Source organism: Cyrtonyx montezumae, unplaced genomic scaffold (assembly GCF_038088225.1).
Source record: "Cyrtonyx montezumae isolate F1298 unplaced genomic scaffold, pur_monq_1.0 scaffold_0, whole genome shotgun sequence".
In the NCBI taxonomy this organism is placed as follows: domain Eukaryota; kingdom Metazoa; phylum Chordata; class Aves; order Galliformes; family Odontophoridae; genus Cyrtonyx; species Cyrtonyx montezumae.
In genome coordinates, this window is record NW_027071824.1 from 6,906,064 (window position 1) to 6,931,991 (window position 25,928).

The window sequence follows — 25,928 nt, forward strand, 5'->3', positions numbered from 1 at the left end:
GCAAACATTTGGAAAGTGAAAGCTGTGGTGGCTAGTTCCTTGCTGACCTTTGCTGCTTGTATCCAGAGGCAAAGCTCTGATGTGTAAACCCAGTGGCATAAGCAGGTTTAAGTTACACGTAGCAATATGTGAAGAACGAGGAACTGTGAAAAGCCAAAGCTTTATTTATTTATTTTTAAGAATCTGTAATCACACATTACAATCCAAAACAGACTAGAAAGGACTTAACCTGCAGAGATTTTTGCTTCTGTAAATTCTCTGATGTATTTCAGCATGTAATAGCTTTGCTTATCAGTAGTGTACCCAAGTATTTTTACCTACTTGTAATTTCCAGGGCCCACAGAATCAAGGCAGACAAACAAAGAGAAAAATTTGGAAGAAAAAGATTATTATTATTTGCTTTTCTTTTAGAGTTTTCATTGGCAGATCATAAGGGATGTAGAAAATAGTGTGGAAATAGAAATTGGTGTTAACAGGTAGGATTCATATCTCATAAATGCTCGTAAAAGTGTAGACTACTATGCCCTCTGAGTACTTCAGTGTCAGTGAGGTTCTTTCTGGATGCAGTAGGTTTTGTTGGTGTACCAGTGGCATCTGGTGTATCAGAGTATCAGGACCTTCTGAATTCACAGGCTGAGCTGGGGAATAACACTATTAACTACTGAAAGTTTTCAGAGCTTCAGAGTCATTGAGTCTATTCCCCTGTAACAGGCTTTTGACCCATGTTGAATGTCAGATGTGCTGTACTTGGGACAAATTTGATTTTATGTCACCTGCTCTTCCCATTGAATAACAACACTATAAAATTACCTGGGTGACTTTAGCTATTTGTGAATCATGCAGTAGTACTGGAGGAGTCTTCTTCAGAATTCGTGGTCATCGTCGTAAACAACATCTCTGTTCACCGATGTTTCGCAGCTGTTTCAAATTTGTAATTATTTCTTTTGCCAGGAATTTTTTATTTATTATTCCTTCATCTAATGAACACTAGCACTTCTTTTTGCATGTTGTAGATTTTTCCTGCTTTGTTGAAGTATTTTTTTTTCTTGATATTGTCTCTCTGCTATTTCAGATCTTAAAAAAAAAAAATTGGCCCAAGGTTTGTATCTCATTGCATGTCACTCTCTGCTGGCTGAAGTCATTCTTGCCATAGGCTTTACTTTTAGGAAACCTGCACACAAAGAAATACTTTAACAGGAAAGGAACCATTTTAATGTAGATGTAAGAGGAGATTTAATTTAGATATATTCAACCTTAAAATAATATTCCCTTATAGAAAAATCAATGTAAAAATAATCGAAGTCTCATTTCTGGAAGTTCAAGGCAAGTTCCCTTAATAGAAGTAGAACTTTGTACTTCCAAGTTGTGGTTTCCTGTGAAGGCAACACCAACAAGGAAAAAAGGGGGGAAAAAAAGCATTGGATTGGGATTTTCCAAGACCTCGGTTCTGTCCCATGTCATGTTATTATCTGGCAAAGGACCATTCACTGTTTCTTCATCTGTGAGAAGGAGGTAATGGGACACTGAACTTCCTGGAAATGCAGTTCAAAATCTGCATTAAAATCAGTACGTGAAAGTTGGGTATTATTAACAAATGTTAACACAGTATAAGTACTGTGTATAACTGCTCGGAATACTTAGAAACTTTCTGTTGACCAGGAAGCAAGCACAGTCAACTTTACAGCAGCAGAGCCTCCAGCTGCCTTTCTGGATTGGGTCTGTCCTCCACTCTGTTCCCAGGCAAGGCCCAAAAAAATGAACAGGGTTTTTGTCATCCTCCCATAGCTAAGAGTAAGGCTGTGGCTCTGTGTGAAATAGCTGCTATTCAGGAAACTGTTTTAAATCACTTTTTAGTCCCTCACTTGTTGGTATCTTGCTGACATTCTCATCTCGTAATTTTGTAGTATTCCAACCCCTCCCTCCCAGCATCTTAGATTTCGCTGCTTTTAGTTTTCTTAGCCAAAATACAGTTTCAGGCTTTCGATACGGGACCGTGACAAAGTGATTTTATAGCTAGTACTGAAAATGACTAAACTTGACAACAATTGTATTTTATGACAACCTCTGCTTTCATATCCCCAGTCTACTTTTCCCAGTTCTACTCCTGTTACCAGCTGTGGTTTCTCCCTTATTCCCCCTCTCACCCTCTCCCATCCCCCCTGTGGCTGCTGCTCTCACACAGGAGCAGTTCCAGACCCCTGCACTGACTGGAAGCAAATCCTTTTACCAGGAGTGCATTTTAATGGGCAACATGCTTCACTTAAGTCACCAGAACCTTAACTGTGTAATATTCAATTTATTTATTTATTACCAACCCAGCACCAAAGCTTTTTATTGAGAGCTGTGTCCATAAGAGTAGTGGAAGAATTAGTATTACGGAACTAAACCAGATTAGGAGGGAATGTGAATTAGATTTGGTAACAGATGGTGCTGTGGAAATTAAAGGTGCTTTGCGAATGGAAGCGACAGCAGCTTGCCTCTTTTCCTCTCCTGTCTCTCTCTTTCATACGCTTGATAGACGGGTATAAATCAGAACAATCCCGTCTTGACAGCCAATTTCCAGAATTTGATCTGGTTAAAGACATGGCTTTCCTGCTCCATGCACTGAAAGCGGCTGCTGTTTTATTTTTATGCAGCACCTTGTCATATTTAGGAAAGTGGAATCACCTGCCTCCTTTTAATGAAATTTTCTTTAATTACAGTTTTAGCTCTTTAGTGTTAATTACTTTTCCATTCAGGCAGAGTTCTCAGCCTGTCTCTTAGGAATGCATTCCTCTCCCCGCCCCACCTCCCTGCACTATTCACACGTATGCTTTCATTTTTCTAAAGATGCTTTTCGTTGTTGGAAGTTGTTGTCAGATCCATTATAATTAGATCCTAATTATCAAAATCATCATTATTGTGTAGGAAGAGGAAGCTTTATAAACAGCCGTTAAAGTTGTAGGATCTTGATGGAGGAGAAACCTTTTGGGATAGATGTGAGTAATAGACAACCCTTTCTGATGGCTCTGCTGGGAGAATCTGGAGAATCTCTAGGGAAGGAAAACCCACCTGGCTTCTCTTAATGTCTGAACCCCCCAGACTCTAATTCCACCCATATTTCACAGGAAAAATCAGAAGGGAAGTGTCCTGCTTCAGTTTGCTTGCGTAAATATCCATCATGGCACCTCCCCTTTGGGTGTTTGCCTGTAAAAATCACCTTTCTGGTGTGTGCCAGGACCACGCTACAGGTGCCTTAATACAATTACCGCTTGGTGTTTGTGGCAGTAAGTATAAGTGGAGAGACTGCTGCGATGCATAGTGATGGGGAGCTTCTCCTGCCATACGCTAAGAGCAAAATAATAGTCTATATTTAATAAAATTCTGTCAAAGTTAGAGAAGATCCTTAGAGCTGGCAACAAACAGTTGGTAGAAATAAAGCTTCCTACTGGCAGTCAAATCAAATGTAGTAACAACTCTGCGGCTCCCCGCTGCTAGCTGACAGCATGGTGTAGCACACTGGGACAAACATTCACTTAAAGGCTGATTGCAGGCAAACGCCATTTCCCAGCTCCCCGAGTGGCTCTGCAGCCGTGTGGGGGGACTGGGGCTGGTTGGGCTCAGGGCAGAGAAGAAGATCGCTGCCTCTAAGTTTGAGTCCTGAGCCCTGCAAGATGCTGGCTTCCTACTGCTCTTCCCAGTCCTCTCTTTCTTAATAGCTCCTGCAATTTGGCTAGCAAATTGTAATTCTCCCATTATAGATCCAGAGAAAATCACGGAGGGAGCTGGGTAGGAGGCAGGTACGTGTCATGCACGCGCCTACGCGCTATGTCTCTGAGGGAAGGGGAATGCCAACACAAATTGGGGAAAATCTCACTCTACAAAATTTGTCTTGAGACTGACAGCATTTTTCATCATTCTTTTCCCTTTTGGGAAGTGCTGAGGGGCAGTTATGTGTCTCTGATCTATGGTACTGGCTTACTGGCTGGGCCGAGTAACTGCTTTTGATGCTGTAATCGTTTCAAAATAATCCCTCTTTAGAAAGCCTGTTATGTTCTTGAATAAATCTCTGCATATTTTCATAGTTTTGTATTTTTCTCCCTTGAAGTAGCTGAATGTAGCATTTGATTTTTGTTTGCTACTTGAGTTGACTTCTCTTAATAAGAAAAGAATCCCCACAATTAACGATCAGGTGACTCCTCGACACTTCACCACATCCCCCTGGGGCTGGAGGCAGCAGGTGGGCTCCACCTGCTCCTGTGGAGTGCATCTTCTGTGTAATGGGGCTCCAGCACCAAAAACACCAGGCTCCCTAAACAGAGGTTTTGCTGCCTTCCAATTTGTGCTGCAAATCAAAGGCGTTAGTCTGCAGTTTGAAAATAAAGAGTGATAAAATCTTACTCTTCTGATCAGTAGACTGATTTTCATCTGATGAGGCTTGGCCGTCACTCAAATGGTCACATCACAGCCTTTCTTATAACCTGGGTGCAGGAAGACTGGCACAGTGTGTGCAGGCTCTGAAGAGCTGAGTCATGTGATCCACCGTACGTACCATAGCAGCACAGTTGGGGAATGTTTGGGTGCTAGGGGTTGGTCAGCAGGGGATGATGAGTCTGAAATCCTGTGCTCTAATGAGCTCTGAGCACAAACCACTGCCCCGATTTAACTGTGGAAATGTTAGAAGAGAAAACAAATAATCAAGTATTTACTGATGTTTAAGTTGAGACATAGATGTCATTATTTTGTTATAAGTCTGTATATGTATGTGTATATATATGCACAGGAGACAAAATTACGTTCCTTTTCTGTAGAGCTCTCAGAATGCTTCCAGTGTCAAGTGCCATCCACTTCTTTTGTTGTCTTCTCTTTTATATTTCCCTTTTCTTTGTATTTTTTATTCTTTGAGTATTTGTAAACCAGTTTATCAGGTCGTATAGAAAAAAGCATCTCTTTCTACTTGAGAATGCACAACGTTTGTAGAAGTTGGTGTTTTCTGCAGGAAGCTTTCTGTGGCAGTGGTCTGTCGGTAGTGCATAACAGCTAATAGGATATTTGTTGCTTACATGTGTGCAAACGTAAAGGTCAGTTCTGCTATTTTCCTCTCAGCTTTATTTTTTGCTTCTCAGCTGGAGATATTTTTGTTTGGAGGTGTGCGCTTCAGTGCCGTATATTGGATGCACTGGCAGCTGTGTGAGGGCTGGCACCTCTTCAGGTGTCTTGCACCTTTGGACCAAAGCACCAGACCCTTAATTGTTCTTCCCTGTTTACTTTTTGTTCTTCAAAAAGCACCTGATGAAAAGAACAGTCATTCTGTAGCATGGAAAGATTTAAATGCTGTTGGCTCTTCAGTGCTTCTGCTTTTAAATTGAGAAGAGTTATGTTCCAGACTGTCAAATCATAGGATCTGTAGGCTGCAGAGCTTGTGCACGTCTAAGGATGCATTTAATTAAACCTACATTAGTGCATCTATACAGACTTATTAAAACACTTAGTTTGTCTCAATAATATTGATTAAATAGCAGTAGTTTGTTTAATCTAAGTGTATTTTTGCTGTTACTACATTACTTCCTAGTAATCAGGATAATAGTCATCATCAGTGAAATATCACGTTAGTTACAAAGTAATGCCATAAGAATTGATTTAGGCTTGGCAGGAGAAGAAGGCTTTCTGTCTTATAGTGCCAGGGCTTGATCTGGATTATTAGAATGAGGTTTTAAACGTAATTTCTGTTCATATAAACAGTATGTGTTTTATAGGCTTATGGGTTATTCCATACTCTGAGTATCCATTATATCACGGAACACCTCAGACAGTTAATTATGCAAACATCATGTAAGTAATTACGCAGTATTATTATGCATTTAAGAGTTTTATTGATTTGCCAGTTGCTCACTCGCAGTGTTTAGGGCTCTGAACAAGCGATGCTCACCCTCAGAGGAAATAGGGCTGAGGAAATGAGCTAAAGATAAATGATAGCAGTATGCATTGTTGCATCAGATGTAAGCCTTAAATGCAGGAGCTGTCAACAGCGATAATATGCAACACATTGGGGTATCTCAGGATCATTTCCTTCTTGTTAACAAAGTTTATCAACCAGGAAGCAGAAGGAATCAACTTGAAATAGAAAGGGAAGCAATAACAAATATTTATACGTAGAGGAGGAGTTCCAAGTTGCTTGAAAGATCTCAGTTTCTAAAAGCAACCTAGAAAACAGGCTCTGGTGAGGTGCAAACATGAAGGCTCAGATTGCTTTGCACTGCCTGCAGTGGGGCACAGTGCTGGGTGCTCTGTTGCTGCTGCTGGGAGCTCAGTGAGGGCTGCAGGCGGTGTTGCCTCTTCGACTGCAGCAGCTGCTGCAGCGCATCGCCTTGCCATGGTGAGGTGGTGAGGGCTTCAGGAAAACAGCAGCAAAAGAAGAAATAACAGGAAATAACGAGAAATGCAACAGTTAAGAAAAAAATGTGTATAAATACGCAGCCGTTCTATTTTGCGCAGAATATTCTACCACGTAACGGTATGTGGGTGTTTATTAACAAAGAGCTAATACGTAATGACAGTTTTGTTTGTGCATGCACGGAATGAGATTAGCAGCAGTTGCAATTAATGATCTCATCCACTAGGTTAACCAAGTGGACCTTACAATATTTCTTATTAAAAGAAGGAATCCTTTCTTTTCCTTCCCTCAACTAAGCCAGTGCACCTTAATGCAATGATGATATGTTAGAGCCAGCAGTTGTCAAAGCACCGTATTACTGTGATGCCATAATGACACCCTGTCTCTGCAAAGTAGTCATGTTTTCTCAAATCACACGTTGCACCGTCGATTTCTGACATGACACTTCATTCAGTCACTTGCCTTTTCTTTGGCATCTCCATTCTCTGACAATAGCAGCTGGTGCCCATTTTCCTCCTAAGTGATTCACATTTTGCCACTTTAGTGGAGTGCAATTAGCTGGAGCAGAAAAAAAAAAAAGCTTGATGTGAAGCAGCTTGGCTGAGATCGCACCATGGCTCCTGCACGGGACCTGCTTGGGGTGTTACAGGCATCTGTGCGAGATGCTGCATTGCCATTCCTTTCTAGACAAGTCTCTTCTCCTGCATTCTGAGACACAGGTGTGGGAGTGACTGCAGTGTGTCTTGCAGTTACCTACTGATTTTGGTGCAGATTCTGAAAGCGAGTGTGGTATTTGGGAGGAAGTGTGATCTTCATGGTCAGAGCGAGGAGCTGGGCTCCGTTCCTCACTTTGCTGCAGGTTTCTTACATGGACGTGCTTATAGGCGATGGTCCTTGCAGCCGAAGGATGAGCATAACAAGGTGAGATGTTTTGGGTCTGCATGCATGTGGATTAGAGGCCCGTGCCTGAGAAACATCACATGGATAGCTCTATTAATACACAGAGCTCCGACGTGTGCATAATGACATCTGCCTTGTTGCTGCTCCCACCAGTAGCTGTCACTAAAAATGTCAGCTGGTTGCAACCTGGCCTTTATGGAAACAGAGTAATTCTCTTTTCAAGAGAAGAACTGAAAACTTCATGTGCAGGTTAAAGTGGGCTTTTGTGCTGGTCTGTAATAAGGGTGCTCACTGTAATTATTGTGACTAATTACTGCTCTTACTGAAGCCACCAGTACAGCTTTGAAATAGTGAAAGATGCTGTAAGCAGAGCTTTTTTGTTCCCAAAATGTGTTTGCAGATGAAGAAGTATTGGCTTGTTAGTGTTTTTTGATCTTTTTTTAAGCATTGTCAATAGGGAAAAACAATTTGCTAAACCAATTGTATGCATGGATACGTATGACTCGAATGGGAAGGGTTTCTTTTTTTTTTTTTTTTAAGGTTATATGCTGTAATCAGATGTGGTTAATTTTTGCACTCTGCTTGTGTATTGATACTGATTTAGCTAGTGTCAGCGCTGTCAATATCATTAGCAACATGGCAGGTAGATGGAAATATGAATGTGATTGCATTAATGAATTCTTAATATATTCAACCTCCCTTAAGCACACGGCATACAATTTGTTCGCTATTGTTTAAGAGCACTTTGAAGCAGGGCTGGGTTTTGAAGTCCTCCATTGGCATGTCCCTTTCTACCTGCAGAAACTGGCTTCAGCTCTAACTTAAAGACAGAAGTTGGGAAGCAAATTTATCAAGGATGCGAGGAGTTGCACTGCATACTGTGTATTACTAGCAGTTTGCAGCATGCTGTGTAGTTCCTCATGCCTGCAAGTGTGGAATGATTCAGGAGCCCGTCTGCTGCTTTCCCTGCAGTTCCTCAGAGTTCACCTGAGTGCTCCTGGTTGTTTGAAAACTTCCCCACACACAGCCCACCCCAAACAGAGCTGCTGTGGCTTTGACTTAAAATATAGTAAAGGAAAAAAACAACCCCACCAAGGCTTTAAAATAAATACTGCACGTTTTTATATGACACATGTTATTTCTATTCATAAACCTTAACTAAATTTAGATTTTTATTAATCCAATGTGACCTAAAAATTTTGCATTAACAGCACAATGTGGAATTGGGCTTATTCTCTTTGAATGCAGATAAAGCCATCATCTTGAAAATAGCTCTTTCTGACAAAAAGGTGTTCTTTTGAAATAAAGTCTTATTCACTACATTCCTCTTAGAGTTAATGTGAATTTTAGTGCCTCTAATTTTAGATTGAAGTGAGGTTTAGAATAAAATCCACCGGCTGACAATTGAATTTATAGATAGTTGTGAATATTTCAGGCTTGAATAATAGAGCTGTAGAATTTCAGACAGAGAGAGGAAGGGAGAATTAAGCTCCGGCTGTAGTTTTAGACTATAATGTGGTGGTGTCTAGGAATTCTTCAGGGTAACGAGCTAAGTAGTAATTAGGAGGAGCAGAGGGAGGGGTTGTAGCCTAGGCAGTGCTCCAGGAGCTGGGTTGGTGACGCGGTGGTGGCCTCAGCTGCCATCCGCATGGGGTCTCCTCAGCCTCTTCTCTTCAGCCGTGGCGTGGCAGTGACAGAGCATGGTGATGGATGTTGGTGCCACCCATAGGTGCACAGCCCTCCTCCTGGCTCTCTGCTCTAGGGGAGAGAAACTTGCTCTCCTTGTGACCTTGGCTGGTGTTTTCTGCTTCCTGTGGAGCTGTTAATGTTTTAACGGGTGATACCTTGCCATCCTGCTCCAGGCCAGCCTGTGCTTTGGAAGCTGCAGCCCCAAGCAGCCGTATCTTGGTCAGCACCAGAAAGTGCTGCTCCAGGAGCATCAGCAGGCAGGCTCCAGCCTGCTCAGAGCTTCTGGTGCATGTTCATGCTTGCAAAACTGTGACTGCGTTTTGGTTGTGACCGCTTGGAGTGGAGACGGCTGCTTTTGCGCTGGCTAAAACCAATACATTTGGACAACTAATTAATTGCAAATGGCTTTTCTAGGAAGTGGAGGGTGACTTTCAAGCTCATTATTGTGCAAATAAGAAAGAAAAGCAGCAGGACAATTTAGGGAGGCAGGAATGTACCTTCAAACTGGGCGCAAGAGGCAGTACACAACAGGTCTCTTGCTTTATTTTGAGGCTTGTCTTGTGGAGTTCTAACAGGAGGGGGAAGAGAAGATCACCAGGTACTTGTTTATTCAGTAAAAAGGACCTTGCTGGTAGTGTGAAGAGAAACAATATAAAAATAAGTTGGTGGAATGTGAAAGTTAATTGTTAATTTTAATCATGGCTGTATAAAATTGTGTCAAAGAAAGAGGAGAGAGAGACAGTGCGACACCGTGTTTTAGTACCCTAATAACTTCTAACTCCAGTCTAAGATCATAATGTATGTGAGAGCGGTCCAGTAATTATAAGGTAATAAGTGGAGTGGTGGTGTAAGTGCTCTAAATTAAAAGGAATTCGCAGAGCTGCTGTAAGTCAGCGCCGACCCGCTTTCTTTCAAACGTTGACTTGAGAAAAGTGCTTAGCCTGGAGTGCAAGTAGAGAGACAAGAGAGAGCTATCTATTAATTACAGCACTCATTAACAGTGACGGCTACAAGGCAGCAGATGCAGAAGGAAAGGCACACGGTAACACAGGCTGGCAAGGGGATTTCCCCCCCTCCAGTTCTTGAGGAAAGGACAGCACAAGCAGGTGGTCCAGTGTAATAAGATATTTCCACAGCTTTAACCTTCCCATTTCCTTGGTTTATTTGCTGACACCAGATAGCATAGTCCTTCCACCTTTCCAAATAAGTACTGATTTTAAGTTTTGGGGGTGAGATTTTTGCACATAAATCTGTCCACTATCCAAATTCACATCTACCTTATTTTCAGTAGTATTTGCCAGTAAAATTTGCAATGATTGAGAGAAGCTAAGTAATACTGATGGGCACTGATTTTGTCATAAATCTTATCCTAAGCAAATACTTGTAAAGAATGGTCAAGCTTTGATCTTGAGTACACTTATTGGAGAATATGACAAGTTTCTGGATTCACGTCTATTTTCCATCGCTTTCCATTTGATTCTGGAGCTTGAAGTAAAAAAATTATATATATTTAGTACAAACGTATTTAGTACATTTACATTTATATTTATCGTGCCAAAAGTCGAATGAGTGATGTCAAAATCTCAACACTGACTTGAGGCAGTTACTTTGTCAAATTGTCTGCAGTCAAGCACTTGCTTTGAAGTCATGAATCTATAGCTCCAGGTGGGTGGCCTTACGGAGTAGTTGCATTTCTGCTGAAAATGATTCTAGAGAAATGCTCATAACTGTCATCTGTACTTGGCAGCTTCAGAGGGCACTGTCAGGAAAATGCTGGGTAGGCCATTTGCAACCGTGGTCTCATAATCACAGCAGTAGAAAATGAAGATGGTATCTGATTCAGAGCTTTCAGATTATTATTTTTATTCTTTATTTTTCCTAAAATGCATTTAAAAATAGTATCAAACTTAGGGACAGAATGCATAGGATTTTTCCCCCCCCATAGGAAGTGCTAATTTATTGGCTTGAATGTTTTATGATTTTGTTTCAGGTGCTTAATTCTGAAAAGGTGAGAACTAAGATAGAATCTCACCTTCTGAAAGGCAAAACTTATATCTAAAATTTTCTCTAATATATTTCTTTAAACCAAGAATGGAACATGTAAAATGTCAGATCCTATAGAGCTGCAGATATATGGGATGCTGGCATAGTTATTACTGGTTAGTCTGAGGATAATGGCTAGAAAGTAATTGCAGCCAGAGCTGATTAATCATTTCACTTAGATTTTGTGAAAATGGAGTCCAGCCTTAATTACTTGTTAGAGTCCCCAGTTGATGTGCTACTCGGTTACTAAATAGCTATATATATAAAATAAAGCAATATTAATAAAGAAAAAAAAGCTTGTGGGAGACATGCTCTTCAATTCTGAGATCAGCTCAATAGATGATGGATACATGTTTTATTCAAGTGTGTTGACAAATATTAATTACAGAGCTAAACATTTGTGCTCAAACTTGAAAATACTTGTTCCTGATAATGATAGAATTTAACGAACAAAAGGCACTGATGGAAAAGGAATGTAATATTTTAATAAGCTAATGGGATTTCAGGATGTTTTGACTCCCTGGATGACAAGTTCAGAATTTAGAGCTGATCTGACGTTGACATGTAACCTAGAGGGCAGGTAGAGGGGACAAAGGATGGGTTTGGTCTCTTAAAGTTTTTGTTTACTGCCTGTCTGGAGCTTTGACAAAGCTCTGTCGTGCCCTTATGCTGATTACCTTCATGTAGAACAAGAGGTATTGACTAATGAATGAATGATGCGCAGTCCCTAACCCTTCCAGAGCAGACCAAACGAGCACTGTCTTTAATACACAGATCCCTTTCTCTCTCTCCCTGCTCCAGGCTTCTCTGCAGAATGTCAAGCAAAGATCGACACATTGATTCTAGCTGTTCGTCGTACATCAAGACGGAGCCGTCGAGCCCTGCCTCTCTGACGGACAGCATCAACCACCACAGCCCCGGTGGCTCCTCAGACGCCAGCGGGAGCTACAGTTCCACCATGAATGGACATCAGAATGGGCTGGACTCACCTCCCCTCTACCCTTCAGCCACGGGGCTTGGGGGCAACGGGCCCGTCAGGAAACGGTACGATGACTGCTCCAGTACCATCGCCGAAGATTCACAGACCAAATGTGAATATATGCTGAACTCGATGCCCAAAAGACTGTGTTTGGTGTGTGGTGACATTGCATCAGGGTACCACTATGGAGTGGCTTCCTGCGAGGCCTGCAAGGCTTTCTTCAAGAGGACAATTCAAGGTTGGTGATTCTTTAAGCATCTTTTTCTTCTTCTGTTCAAAGTGAAGCAGTACAGTTCTTGAGTAAACCGTGTTGTTACTTCTGATTCTTCACACTGTTTGGTCGTACAGATGCTGCTTGTGAAAAAGCCCCTTTGGGCTTCATTGTGAGCTCTGTTGTGTTAAGCTCACCATTACATTTATTTTGCTTACCAAAAACAGCAGAGCCCTCCAGTGTATATTCAGTTCTTTTTTTCTGAAGGAGTTCCTCATGGATTCTCTTCAATGCTGCCAAGAAAACTTTATTTTTTTTAAGGTTGTTACAGGTACCTCTTGAACACATCTTGTGGGACGTATGGATTGTGCTTGGGTTTTGCTCCTAGCTATACCACTGCCACACTGAAATTCCTAGAAAAATCCTGTATATTCTTATCAAAGCACTAATGCATTTAAGAATGGAACAAAATGTAATGCTTTAGTGTTTTGTGTGTCAGACAATTAATAAATTGGCCTTTCACCCATACAATATACCGTGGCCTTAACAGGCTCACCAAATGGCCTTTAAGATCACAATTTAAGGAGAGGAAGTTGACAGCTTTTGATCTCTGCCCAGTACCTTGTGTTAATCTGATCTTGATACCTGTTACAAATATGCCACAGATTTTGGCATAAATTAGTTTGAATGGAATAATTTGCACAACCATTTGTTCTAGCTACAGGACCAGGGGAGACAAAATAACCTTCCACTTTCATTTAGATATCATCCTTTCAAGTGAAATTGAAGGTGCTTTATTTAAAGAACACGAGGACAAGCTTGGCCTGTACAGGAATATAGTGTCACATTAAATTAAATTCAAACTTCAGAGACTAAAATTAGGTTGCTAAGTCCAAATTTAAGCTCCTCAGTAAAACCTGCTTGATTTCCGTAGATGGTGAGCACCTGGAATCCTCAGGAAAGGCACTGCAGCCTGGTGGTATGCTTTGCTTTTGTAAAAATGAGTTATAGTAAGGAGGGCAAAGTTAGTTTCAGTTTGTGGTTTCACATGGCTCTAAATTTGAAATATTTGATCAGAATTTTTAAAATATATTGCTTCCACATTTCATATGCAGTTAATAAACAAAAATATTGTTTTCTTTTAAATGTAGTCATTACTGACCCTTATTGTTTTTAATTTATGATTAAAATTTGTCCATTTTACTTCCGCAACTAATCGTTAAGTATACAAAATCTGCTACTCTGGGGGATTTGAGCCTTCTACAGATGTGAAACAGCCATTTCATGATGCCCTTATAGCCACCAGAAAGAAGCAGCAGAGCTCTGTGGTTATAATGGAGCTGAGTTTTACAGAGTTTGCGATTAGTAAATAAACATACATTTAGAAACTCCTAGTTAATTGAGTTTGAAAAGTTTTTTGGTTTTTTTTTTTAATTTGTTTGTTGCTGATTTCATCTGACCTTCAAGAGCGTTTTCAGGAAAGCTCAAAAATCTTCTCAGGAAAGCAGTTTGTATTTGTGGCTGCTAAATTTCAAGTGGCAACTCCAGCTAGCAACTTTGATTTTATAAATAGTATTTAATTGTTATGTAATAGCTATTCTACAAGGCTGAATTAACGCATGATGATTTCAGTTGCATTTTGAGCATCAGAAAATGCATCAAAATATCTTTAACTGAATAAAGCATTGACTTCTGGCTGTAATATATAGCCTGCAATTTTATACCTCACCAAAGACAGCAAGTTTCTGGGCATGGAAGCACAAGACAGAGACGTCATTCTCCAGATTAGCAACCTGGACTTGGCCACACAGCTCAAGTTAGAACTGGCAGCTGTGCAAAACATCTCAGCAGGGTTGGAGCACTAGCTGCATCAGCAGGTGATGGTGCTGTGAAGACCAAAAAATAAAAATAAAATAAAATAATAAATGCCATCAGGCAAAACCTGGTATTGACTGGAAAAGCAGTAACAAAGATTCTAAGAATAGGAAGTGTGCTACCATCATGATGTCGTGGTGGTTTCTTCAGAAATGGTGCTGACTCAACTGACGCAGGCTTATGAGTTTTCAGATACCATCCAAAATAATGGAAGCTATACACTTTGGTGAAGAGGTATACAAGAAAATGCTGCTCCTTATGCTTTGAATAAACAAGTTCTACCCTTGAGCTTGCACGAGAAAAAATTTTCCTCGTCTGATTTGCTATAAATGACAAAACTTAGTGTTCTTAGAGGCCATTCTCTCCTGCTGTTTTCTTGCTTCCTGGTTCACAGCACATTCTTGTTCTGTTTGTTTTTAAAACAAATCGATAGCTAAGTACAATTAAGAAAACAGGAGAAAAAAAAAAAGAGGAGAGAAATTTATAAATGCAGAGTAGTAAAGCAGAGTAAAGAGAGTCAAATATTCTAACTATGCATATGCAAGAATAGCTTATCTTAATAGAAAGAGTTGCTTATTTGAAATCTTAATCATTTAGCAGTGATATATAATTAATTATAGATTCAATGAAAAGGAATGTTTCACTTACCAGACCTTTCTGGCTTTATCATTCGTAAGTTACTAAATTAGCTCAGACTCGCAGAATGTAAGTGCTGCTCCTGTTGAGGTCACGGACAAAACTGCCCTGACTTCAGTGAGAGCAAGGATGAGCTGACAGTGAGATTGTGAAGCAGATCTTGTGTTCATGTCAGACCTCATGTCCTTTCCACTAAGTCAATGGGATTCTTTCCATTCATTCCATTTCAAAGGAGCCCTGTCAGACCTCTGTAGGTGAAAGCCACAGGCAGCTGTTTGGAGAACCAGTGCAGTGTCTGCTCACCACCAACACCTTACGTAAGGCAGGCAGGCAGGAAGCACATCACGAGATATGGGTAGCCTCTTACAAGAGGTCAGTTTGCCTCTAGTGTAGACTGTACATCTGTTTTAAGAGATAATGGAGGTTGTCATTCCCTTTCAGATAGAAATGTAGCCTAAAAAAAAATGTCTATTTCTAGTTGACAGATTTCTCCTCCTTCGTCCCTCTTGCAATCCCTGGTAGTTTTCATTAAAGGAAAATTGAGTGAACCTTTTCTTTAATTATGAGAGAGGATTTTTTTCTGTTCTGAATATAAATTGTTTAACATAGCACTGAAATATTTTAATTTGGTGCTGTGATAAACAATGCATAGATTATGATAAAATTTGGTAACAAGAAGTAGAAATTGCATGGTTTAAAACAAAACCCAAAACAGCAACAGGAACACACACAAAAAACAGCTGACTGTACAAAATCAGTGCAATCTTAAATCACAGCAGAATCTAATGACGTTCTGCCCCCCTCTTGTGACATATAAGGGCTGAGAGAACTGGATGTTCTCCCTGCTCTGCCTCACACTCAGCTGCAGCTCTCAGTTTGCTTCTGGGATAATTTACGTGATGGCTGATTTCAAATGTCTCACAGAAACACACACACAGCCAAATCTCCCCAAAATTGGCTTAGCGTCAGGGATAGCAGAAAATAGCATGCCCTAAAAATAGTTACAGGTCCATTGATTTTTAGGGTCTCTGCACAGTTTTTGCTGTTCGCTGTATTATCTTGAATCTGTGAGCTTTCATTAAAACAACAACAAAAAAAAAGAGAGAAAAGGTTTTTCATTTGTCAGCTGGGTGTAAAATCTTGTGTTCAGTACAGAGGTCTTGTAGTGCTTTTCATATATTTTGTAGTGAATATTTAGTGTAAATACATTTCTAATCATTTTTATTTGCTCAGTTATTATAAGGATTAGTAAGTATATATTTTGCATTAATAATATGTAATTACTTAGTGCTTTGTGCTTAAATGTTTCTGCAACTGGGCTGTAATTGTTCTCTTGCCTTCAGTAGGATGATGGGAGTTAGTTCACTATTTTGTTTTATTTTAGTCTTTCTCACTGTAGAATAATGACCTCCACCTAGACAGCTTTCTTCCATCTCCTCAGGATTATTGTCTTTAGACTCTTAAGTATTATTGTTTTCAAACTTGCAGTATGAAAAGCCCTAGGTATTGATATACTGCCTTCCTAGTAAGGCATGCTGCAAAAATGTCACAGCTGATTTTTATTTCCTTGAATAGTGTTTGAATTTACCTCACAAAAGCTAAAATATTTTTTCACAGTTCATAGTCATAGCTCAAGGCCTTCAGTTCCTTTGTTTGTATGTTTATTTTTTGGGGGAAAAATATTGGGTATGTAGTCTTCTGTTTATACACAGGGTGGATAAAGCATCAGTAGTAAGAAGCCTTGCAATCCTACCTTCAGCTGTCTCTTTTAAGAACTTTATCCCTGAAACTCGTTGCTTGTCCATATCTCCTAACAGAAACAAGGAAATATTCCATCCTGGAAATACTTTTGGTCACCATACCGTTACGTGAACTGGACCAAATCTGCCATTTTGTTGCATGCTGATAGCCCCTCAGGGCTACAGTTCTGCAGTACTATGATTCCTGTGGTCCTCAAATCCTGCCCAGTCTTGGAGCTAGGAGAAGCTCATGCTGTCTAGGAGTGCTTTGTTCACTAGTTTTTTGTTGTTGTTGTTTTGAATATTCAAAGTTATTTTTAATCCCTTTAGCATTTGGGCTTTCAACCGTATTTCCTCTGTTTACCAATTACTGACCAATTTGATCTGTAAATCTACAAACACTTTACAGTATATATTTTTTTTTTAATCAGGGAAGTTAGACCAAGCTATATAAATTCAGGAAAGATGACATTCCAAACTAGCAACATAAAGTTTGATTCTAATGACTAAAATGGCTTCCAAAGGTAGATAACTCTTGTAATATTACTAAATGTCATCAAAAGGAAGGAATGAAAGAAATAGAAGCAAGGCTTTACAGATTTTTCAACATATTTACTGGTAGCTAAGGTTAGTTTGTATAGAAAATTAGGGTGGAGGGTTGCATCTTGGTGCAAAGGTCTGTGGACTTTGGTGGCAAGATGGCAGCTTTCCTGCGAGTCTAACACCAAATGTTACCTGAATCCATCATTACCTGATTGAATCATTCACCCTTCTTATGTAAGTTAGTCTGTGCATCAGCATTTCTTTCAGAGAATTTTTTAAGAAAGCCATGATAGGTATCTTCCCTTTTGCCCAATTTCTCCATGCTATGGGCTAACAAAACTACTGAGCAATTACTTCTAAAACATCTTTTAGTCTATCGTAATGTCACTGTGTAACTATGGCAGCCAAACAAGATGAGACAATAGAATATAATCACACCGAAATCTGAGAACCAGAGGCATACAGGATACAGATGGCCCTATCCTTTTTACTGTCTCTTCTTTCCTTACAGCCTTGTATGTTATACACTTCATTTAGATTATTAGGGAATAAGAATGAAGATCCTGATTTATGCATGGCTTTTTCAAATGTATCAGAAATACTGAAAAATAGAGAGATGGTTTAAAACAGCACTGGGTATGATACTATGTATTATTGCTGTGGATAACTATTTGTTATAAACAAATTTCTGAAAGCCCCAGCCCAACAGCCGAGCTCATTCCAGGCTGAAGCTGAAAGCACGTGAGTTCTCAACTAGCAAGTGATTTATTTTAATATCATTGGAAGTGATTTTTTTTTTAACTGCTGTGAAAGTCATTTAGTTTAAAGAACTTTAGAAAATGAGGTATTCTACGTTTTCATAGACAAAAAATGGCAATTATCCGTGCTACTTTGGAAGAATATATCAGAACTGGCCTAGATCGAATACCAGTAAGGACAGAATACAGATGGTTCAGTCTTTCTTACTTGGACATCCCTTCAGTGAATCCCAGGTGGCAGGGAATCAGTTCTGTAGAAAGGAAGAGTAGCTAGGTCTTCATGCTGTTGATTCTCCCTTGAGAGGTTCTAAATGGCCTTGATGCCTGTTTGAAAATAGAGGTTGGCTCTGGTAGGAATCAAAACTACTTGAACCCTTACAAATGGCATTCAAAACCAACTACTATCAGTACTATAGTGACAAATAGGGTGTTTTTTTTATGATGCTGGAAATTTGTCTACCTAAAACAAGCAGCTAATGGAATAATATCATGTGTTCGGACAAACCTGCATCACCTTTATGTTTTCATTTAAAATCTCTGTTCGTGTTACTTTTTAACACAAGAAAAAGTAATGAAAATGCAATTCAGAAGTTCTACATAGACTGTAATTCAGTAGCATATTACAGTGGCTTGCTTTAAGCAACGCAATCAAAACATAGGTGTTCAAATTAAAGTGTAGCAATTTTGTGTTGACAGTATCCCTTTGTCAAGTACTATACAGTGTAGAACAATTCAAAAAGTGGCTGCTTTCCCTGAATTTCTTACTTTAACAAAAAAGACAAGCATCAGAAGCAAGAACATAATCCATCACATATGGTGCTACTATCTGAATTTTATTTATTTATTACGTTCTTAAACAACAATACAGTTGAGAACTGAATTTTTGAATATTCTGTAACTGTGCATGTGCAGTATTGTTCCTGAAGTCATCTGGCTGAAAAATAGTTTATAGTCATCTTCAGGCATAATCAACCACAGGTAACATGTTGTAGAATTCACAGATTTATAATTTCTTGAACTATCTACAGTATGATGTGAATCCATTTAAGTGTTTGCCAACCAAAACTAGATTTGCTTAGATTTAGATCCAACCTCATTTCAGTCTGACCCCTTTTCTGATATCCTAACAAAATGAAAACTTTTGTGTGAGTAGTGATAATTACATTCTGTTGAGTTTTGACTGCAAAGTAAAGACCACACTCTAGAAGAACTGAAAGTTTGACCTGAGATAAATTATTTTTATTTTCCTCGGTTGATCTTTGCTAAGACCTAGGAACAGCAAATGCATTTTTAAGTCCATTTTGAGCTTTTTCCTCTCTCTCTTTTTTTTTTTTTGGTAAGTCAGTCTATCCCTCTGTAGTTCTATGACCACCTGTTCTTCCTCAGTTTCTCTGAATGTCTTCTCTTCTGGTTGGATTATTTGTCACGGCATCACCTAACACAGCATTACTCAGTCTGTGTTGGCTTGGTTTCCCCTGTCTCATTGCAAGATTTCTCTTTTATTAATTCCCAGAAGGCCTGCTGCCATAATCACTGCTGCTGGAGTTTTTGCATTTGGCAGTTCACAAAAGCAGGTGCTGTGTCCCAGGAAAAACAGAGCAATATGTTGGTATTCAGGGTAGAACATAGTGCAGAAAAACTTAAATTCATTTTTGCAGGAGAGCCCCTGATATTACTTGATTTATAAATATAACACTTTTAAAAATAGGTACTTGATTACAGGATCTCAAAGAGAGAGTTTGAGAGATAAATGAGTCGTTATTGGATATAAATAAAGAGATACTGAAATCCAGTTCTATGAGCAGCTTATATTACACAATTTATTACACAGAATGAATCATTAATTCTTCCACCCTTATTTTTTTCTTGTTTTTTTTTTTTTTTCTTCTGGATCTGCATTCCCATGCAGTGCAGACTTCAGCACTGATGACGTCACTGTTCCTTCTACTGTTTAAGTGTCTTCTGGCTATTCCTGAACACCTTTTCAACCTGTATATCAGCATTCTTCATCTCTTTTATTGTAGGGATTTTCTGGTCAGTTCCCAGTAGTTCACAGCAGTCTGTTTACATCTTCAGCGTTAAAATGTCAAATATCACTGTGTGAAAAGGGAAACAAAGCTTCTGCTAAGATTTTAGTGTCTTCAGCTTCTATTCCTGTCAGTATTTCTGGAAGAGAGAACTTTGTTTCAGCCTGTCCCACAGATGGGAGCCAGTTCCTACAGCCAGCCCCATGCTTTAGGTATCTGTGAGATCCCTCATTTGTAACCGCTGATGACAAGAACTTCATCTGGGAGAGAGGCCAAGGTATGAGGCCTATGCTTTTGGTGGCTTGGCCTTTGTCCTGGCTCTAACTCCTCCTGTTACTGAGAGGCCCCCAGACTATTGACCTGTGTCACAGTCTCTTCTGCACAAGCAGTAGTCAGAAAGGCCTTGATACTTTTGGCTAAGACTAGTTGGTTGCCTGTCTCATAAAGCCATCAAGCGTGTCCTTGTATCTGTGAAGTTTTACTATGACCCTGTGTCTCATCCAGGTAACCTCTGAACCTCATTGGTGAGGGGAAAATAAATGGCGTGTTGGCCAACTTATCCTTGAGCTGTCCGTAAAGATCTTTCAGTTAGAAGTGTCTGAAAATAGTGAGCAGGTTATGCAGTGTTAAGTTAAGAAGCTAAGTTGCCACCTTGAGATGAAATTACATTGTTTTTAGTGAGTTAGTTGTTTCTGAAAAGCTTGGAGTGATGGAAATATCTTCTCGTCTTGTGGCTGAGATAATAATATTTAAAATATTAGCAGAAAAGAAACAACTTTTGAAATAAATATTCTTCAGTGCATGAGGAGAGGAAAGGGACTCAGACATAAATCCCTTTATATTGTTATGGTGCAGGGCAATGTGTTTGGGGAGTGAAGATTTGACATACATTTTTATTTTCAAACATCATACTAATTTGCATTACTCAGCCCTTTAACTGCCAGACTGTAGAAGTCCATTATGCTACTGAAAGGAATATACAAATTATCTTCTGGCACTTCAGGCAGGAGTTTTACTTATCCGCTGTTATTCTATCAGTCAGCAAGCTGCAAGATTCTATTAAGGGGTAAGTGAGAAAATTATATTGCCTGCAAACTAATTGTACAGAAGACTCTGAAATAAGTAATCAGCGCCCAGTCCATTCTGAAAACCAGCCAGAAGATATTATAAATTGCTCTATCACTCTTGTCAGCCCGCTTTAAAGACTCCAAGCTGCCATGTTGATCTCATTCATCGTATAATGTGGCAACTACTCCAGCTGGTGACAGGACTGGTCAAACTTGTATTCTTACTAACTGCTCAGTTTCAGCCTCTAGCACCGAGCACTGAGCAAGTAAATGGCAGAACTTCCTTGTAAATCCTTCTAGGTTGTACAGATGGCTAAACGCTTCAATGATTTGTTTATTATATTGTATGGAAGTAAATAAGAAATTAGGAGGGCATTGATGGCAAAGTAAATTAAATTTTTTATCAAAGTAGTTCCACTAATACTCTGAAGGTGAAGCATATCTGTAGTACCGTATATGTAGGTCACTCTGACAGTAATGTCTACTGTTTATTTCCATAGAAACAGCAACATATGCAAAGAGCACAGTAACACTATTTGATGGAGCAAATCATCAGTTGCAAAACGCTGTTTGTCAGCGTAGTCTCCACCATTAGCTATGCGTTTTTGCCAGTGATGAACAAAAGCCTGCATGTTTATAAAAATCTGTATGATTGTCCTGAGTGTGGCTTATATTTCACCTCACTGTTGCCAGTGATGATATTCATCACCCACCACCTCACTGTGCTCACAACCACTGTTTGGTCTTCATAAATGTTCAGCATCGATGAATGTCAGTGGTTGCTATTTTTTTTCACATGGAGGAATTCAGTGACGCACCTTTGCTCCATATGGTCTTCCATGTCAGACACTATTTTGTCAGAATGCCCCTCTGCTGCCATCTGTCACAAGGCAACAACATATAATGGAATATTGGTGGGAAGGTTCTGCCCCTACTGCCACACCACCATACTGCTTCTGATGTTGTGAGCAAACATAATAAAATAGGAAACATTACTTTCAGAGCAGCCCCCATATTTTAATGTATATATCCATTATAAGTTCCCAAATGTGGTTTGTTTTATTTAATTTAAGCATATCTTACTAACAGAAGTAGGGAGATGTCTGTCTGTTTAGGTAGTTGATAAAATTCTGCATTCATATGTGGAACTGTATCACAGTTTTAATTTCCTTAAACTCTCATTGCACTTAGCCCTATTTTGAAATTTGGGGACCAAGCATGGCTCTTGATAAGATATGAATCGTTGCAGCAATAAATCTGGTTACTGTATCTCCACAGAGTTCATTGAAGGAACTCTTTCTAACATTATCTATGTTTGTTTTCTAACATCAGAAATGAGGATCTAGCATCTGCTGTAAAAATGTTATTTTTTTAAAGTAGAGCAGCCTGAATTTGATAGGAAAAGATTCACCACACTACAGAATGTTGCTATGGTTTACAGAGTTAAGAGTAAAGCTGAAATTGCAGGTGTGGATTAGAAGAAACACACAATCTTCCTTTTTTTTTTTTTTTTTCTGGTTTGCAGTATTGCTCTTAGATATCAGCTCCTGGCTTTTGTCATAGGGAGTGTTGTACACGCCTCTGTACTTGCCATGCTGTGTTATAATCTCTGTCTTGGTTTTGATCAAGATAATTTTTGACCTAGTGCAGAGATTGTCTTTGATCTTGTGCAAAACACATCTGATTCTATGTTTCTTTTTTTTGTAATTGGGGATGGTAGTACATGCATTACTATGATTTGATGAAGTTAATTAGATAAAATCTGTGAAAGGCTTTGAAGATCTTTGTGCGTAGTGGTTGTGCCTTATTGATGATGTCTCACTAGAGCATGAGAAGATAATGTGTTGGTTTTATTATTATTATTTTTTAAGGCATTTCTATTTTTATCTTTTTCTACTTGCGCTTCCAGAAGTATTATTTCCTAGCTTTGTTAATGTATTTGAGAAGGCAGGTCTGTGGGAACCCTCCTTCTGAGTTTCCTACGCAGAATATTCTTCACTTTCTGAAACGTCTGTCTTCTCCGAAGTTAAAGAGGAAGAAGAGGGCTAAGCTGAAGTTTTAGGTCTTGTCAACAAGAGCTATTGGTATTCAGCTATGCAGTGATCCATTTCACTTGCCAGCATTGCTGCTTCAACCATGCAGCACGTTTAGGTGAAATAAAGCCTGCAGAATGTGTTGGTTTTTTGGCAGAACTACTGTGCAGACCTCCTTTATCATAAATACTTAACCAATTTTCAATAGATGTAAGTGGTTTAAGTATTGCTTCCTGTTGAATTAGCAGTTGCTGAGCATTTGAGTCTTTGTGCAATCCTGCAATCCACTAATGTGATATTTAATGAGGAGACATCAGTCTGGAGAAAGGTAGTCAATATAAATCAGTGTTTACAAAGTGTGATTAACTCTGAAATATTTCATCAATGCTGTGGTCCCAGGCAGACTCTATGCTAATTATTAGAACCTGCACATGTTTCAGGGGACTTCGATGGACCCTGAGTGCAGCAAACACCGAGCAGCAAAATTGCAATTATGCTCGGACTGTCTCTGATGACAATTTATGCATTTGGTGTGATGACCTCCTGCTTCCCAAGAGGGCAATAAACAGAATGCATTTTCATTAAGATACTAATGCACTTAATCACAGGGGGAAAGGGTTAGAAAGTAAAGAAATACCTTTATAGCAAGATGTGACAGGCTGATGGGGAAGATACTTTATTTAAAAGTCAGTTTCATGATAAAACTTCTGGCTGCTACTAAGTCTGTCATACTGAATGTAGTCATGGGTAATAGGATGCATGGCTAGGCAGATGAAAAAGCTGAGCTAAGCTTTTTATGAGGAGTGCAGTGGTACCAGGACAAAGGAGGAAAGATGCTTTCTCATTTGGACTTGGAATCCCAAAGATGTGATTTGAAAACAATATAAAAAAATGATTTATTCATGGTCTTCCCATTAACGTTCAGATATCTTATTTTTGAGGATAAGTAATATGTATTAAGCAGTAATAAAAAATCTGTATCAGGGCTTTGCACAGAGGCCTCATTTTTAAGAGTCTAGCGTGTGCTAGGTCTTATATGAATGTTAGGGAGAGACAGAGGTCAGCATCTCCCCTAGTTTTCACTGTTCTTACAGCCCTGAGAATGATCCTGTTTCTGATGCCTCTCAATAATAAGAACTTTGAGTAGTTCTTAATATTATAAAAGTGCAGACAGATAGGAGCATTCCCTCACAAGGAGAGCTGATGTAGCTGTGATGGGATGTGCTGGGCAGTGATAGCAGTGCAGCTAAGTCCTGTCTGTTACAATGTGCCTGCTGTTCTGGAAGGAGAAGGGTGGAATTCTACAAATCTTATTCCAGATGATTGTGAAGTAAAACAGAACAGTCACCTTATTGTGTTCTATCCAAAGAAAGGCTGGCAACATCTGTGAACAACGGGAAATGAAGAGTTCTCATGTTAAGAGCCTTATGTGTTTGTCTTGGTACATCCTACCAGCAGGAATAACCAATATGAAGGATTTTGCTTGAGACCATGCATGGATCTAGATAGGAACTCTTGTTAATTAAGATTTTTTTTTTAAATCTCTGTCATTTTTAACATATAGCCATCTAAAATATCTTGTTCTTTAACTTGGTTTATTTTTTACTTGACATGTTTTCTTTTTGTCAAGCTGTTTATTCTTCATATAATCCAAAACTAAACCCAACAGCAATGGTGTAAGTAGTTGTATATCTGCTCTATTGGTTGTTTTATTCTGAGTATCTCTTTTTCCCTGGGCTTTCTATCACAGGTAACATAGAATACAGCTGCCCAGCAACGAACGAATGTGAAATCACAAAGCGCAGACGCAAGTCCTGCCAAGCCTGCCGCTTCATGAAGTGTCTAAAAGTTGGCATGCTGAAAGAAGGTAAGACTGATCAAGTCAATAGCTATCTCTCTGCAAATGCATTCAACAACTGTAGAGCAATCAGGAAAGAAGAGAGATAGGTGAGAGTTCTGATCGGTTATTGTAAAGGCGGTTTTCAAGTATGCTTTCTCTTCCTGACAGTCCTAAATGTCAGCTAAGGAATCACGGTGTATCTACACGGAGTCTTCTCTGGAACATTTATTCTTAGGTGAAATACAGAAAATGTGCCCCAGCATTCACTTTCTTTCAGTAGGATAATCATCAGAAAACATCCTCTCATTTTTTGTAAAGCTTTTCCATTGTAAATTTTCAATGATTTATTTCTTTCATTTTTTACCTTCTGTTAATGTCCCCTAAATATGGCAAAACTATATACTGTTCCTATAGTATACCTAGAACTATATACTGCTCTTTGTCCCATTTTTGCTCATTCTTCATGCCATCAGGACAAGTGAAAGGGTTACTTCTCAATTAAACAAACATACATCTTGAGCACATCTGCTGAAATTGTTGCAACTGCACTGTAGCAAATACTGCCATAAAGAAGAGGAGAATCCATCTTCTTTTTTTTTTAAGAATATGAAAATCCCTGCCCCTCAGTGTAAGTATATATTGGGTGTTTTAATTCCTCAGTTCCTCTGAATTCCTCTGAAGATATTTACTAACTGATAAACATAAAATCTTTCCAACAAACTGTACTATCCTACTTGGAACCCATTTAACCTGTTTCATAGAAAGAGATAATTCCTAAAATCTTGGCTGCCAGCCTTAGGCCTGTGTTGCTGTTAATGTATTTGCAAAAACATACTTTCATGTGCATATATTGCGCATGTTATTATTATAATGCATTGCTGCTATCAAGAAGGAACAACAGAATACGTCGTATACTATTGAGCTCAGTGATCTTTAAAATAAAATCAATGTAATGCTCTCTAAATACTGTCTTCATTGGAACGTACTTTCTGCTAAGTAACCACTTTAAGATAGTCCAGTGCAATTTTGTTAGTGCTTACAATGTTGGCTTTAATAGATGGCTAGCTTTTGCATGTTATTTGATAGTAATTTAAAACATGTTTAGGTCTACAGCTGTCAGGTTAAAATCCAGGAACGACGTAGACCAATGGAGAGATGATGGGCAAATTAGGCCTATCACGCACCTACAGACATATTCTTATTGGATTATACTTA

General features: G+C 39.2%; 1 protein-coding gene across 11 annotated transcripts in view; it reads left to right on the plus strand.

Annotated features, from left to right (window-relative positions):
* Window positions 1-25,928, plus strand: part of ESRRG (estrogen related receptor gamma) — a 376,167-nt gene that overhangs the window by 247,309 nt on the left and 102,930 nt on the right. For all 11 annotated transcript variants that reach the window (XM_065744802.1, XM_065744469.1, XM_065744720.1 and 8 more), the window contains 2 exons: window positions 11,807-12,222; window positions 24,624-24,740. In XM_065744802.1, coding sequence (XP_065600874.1) covers window positions 11,820-12,222; window positions 24,624-24,740 — 520 coding nt within the window. In that variant the 5' untranslated portion in view covers window positions 11,807-11,819. The remainder of the gene's footprint in view (window positions 1-11,806; window positions 12,223-24,623; window positions 24,741-25,928) is intronic.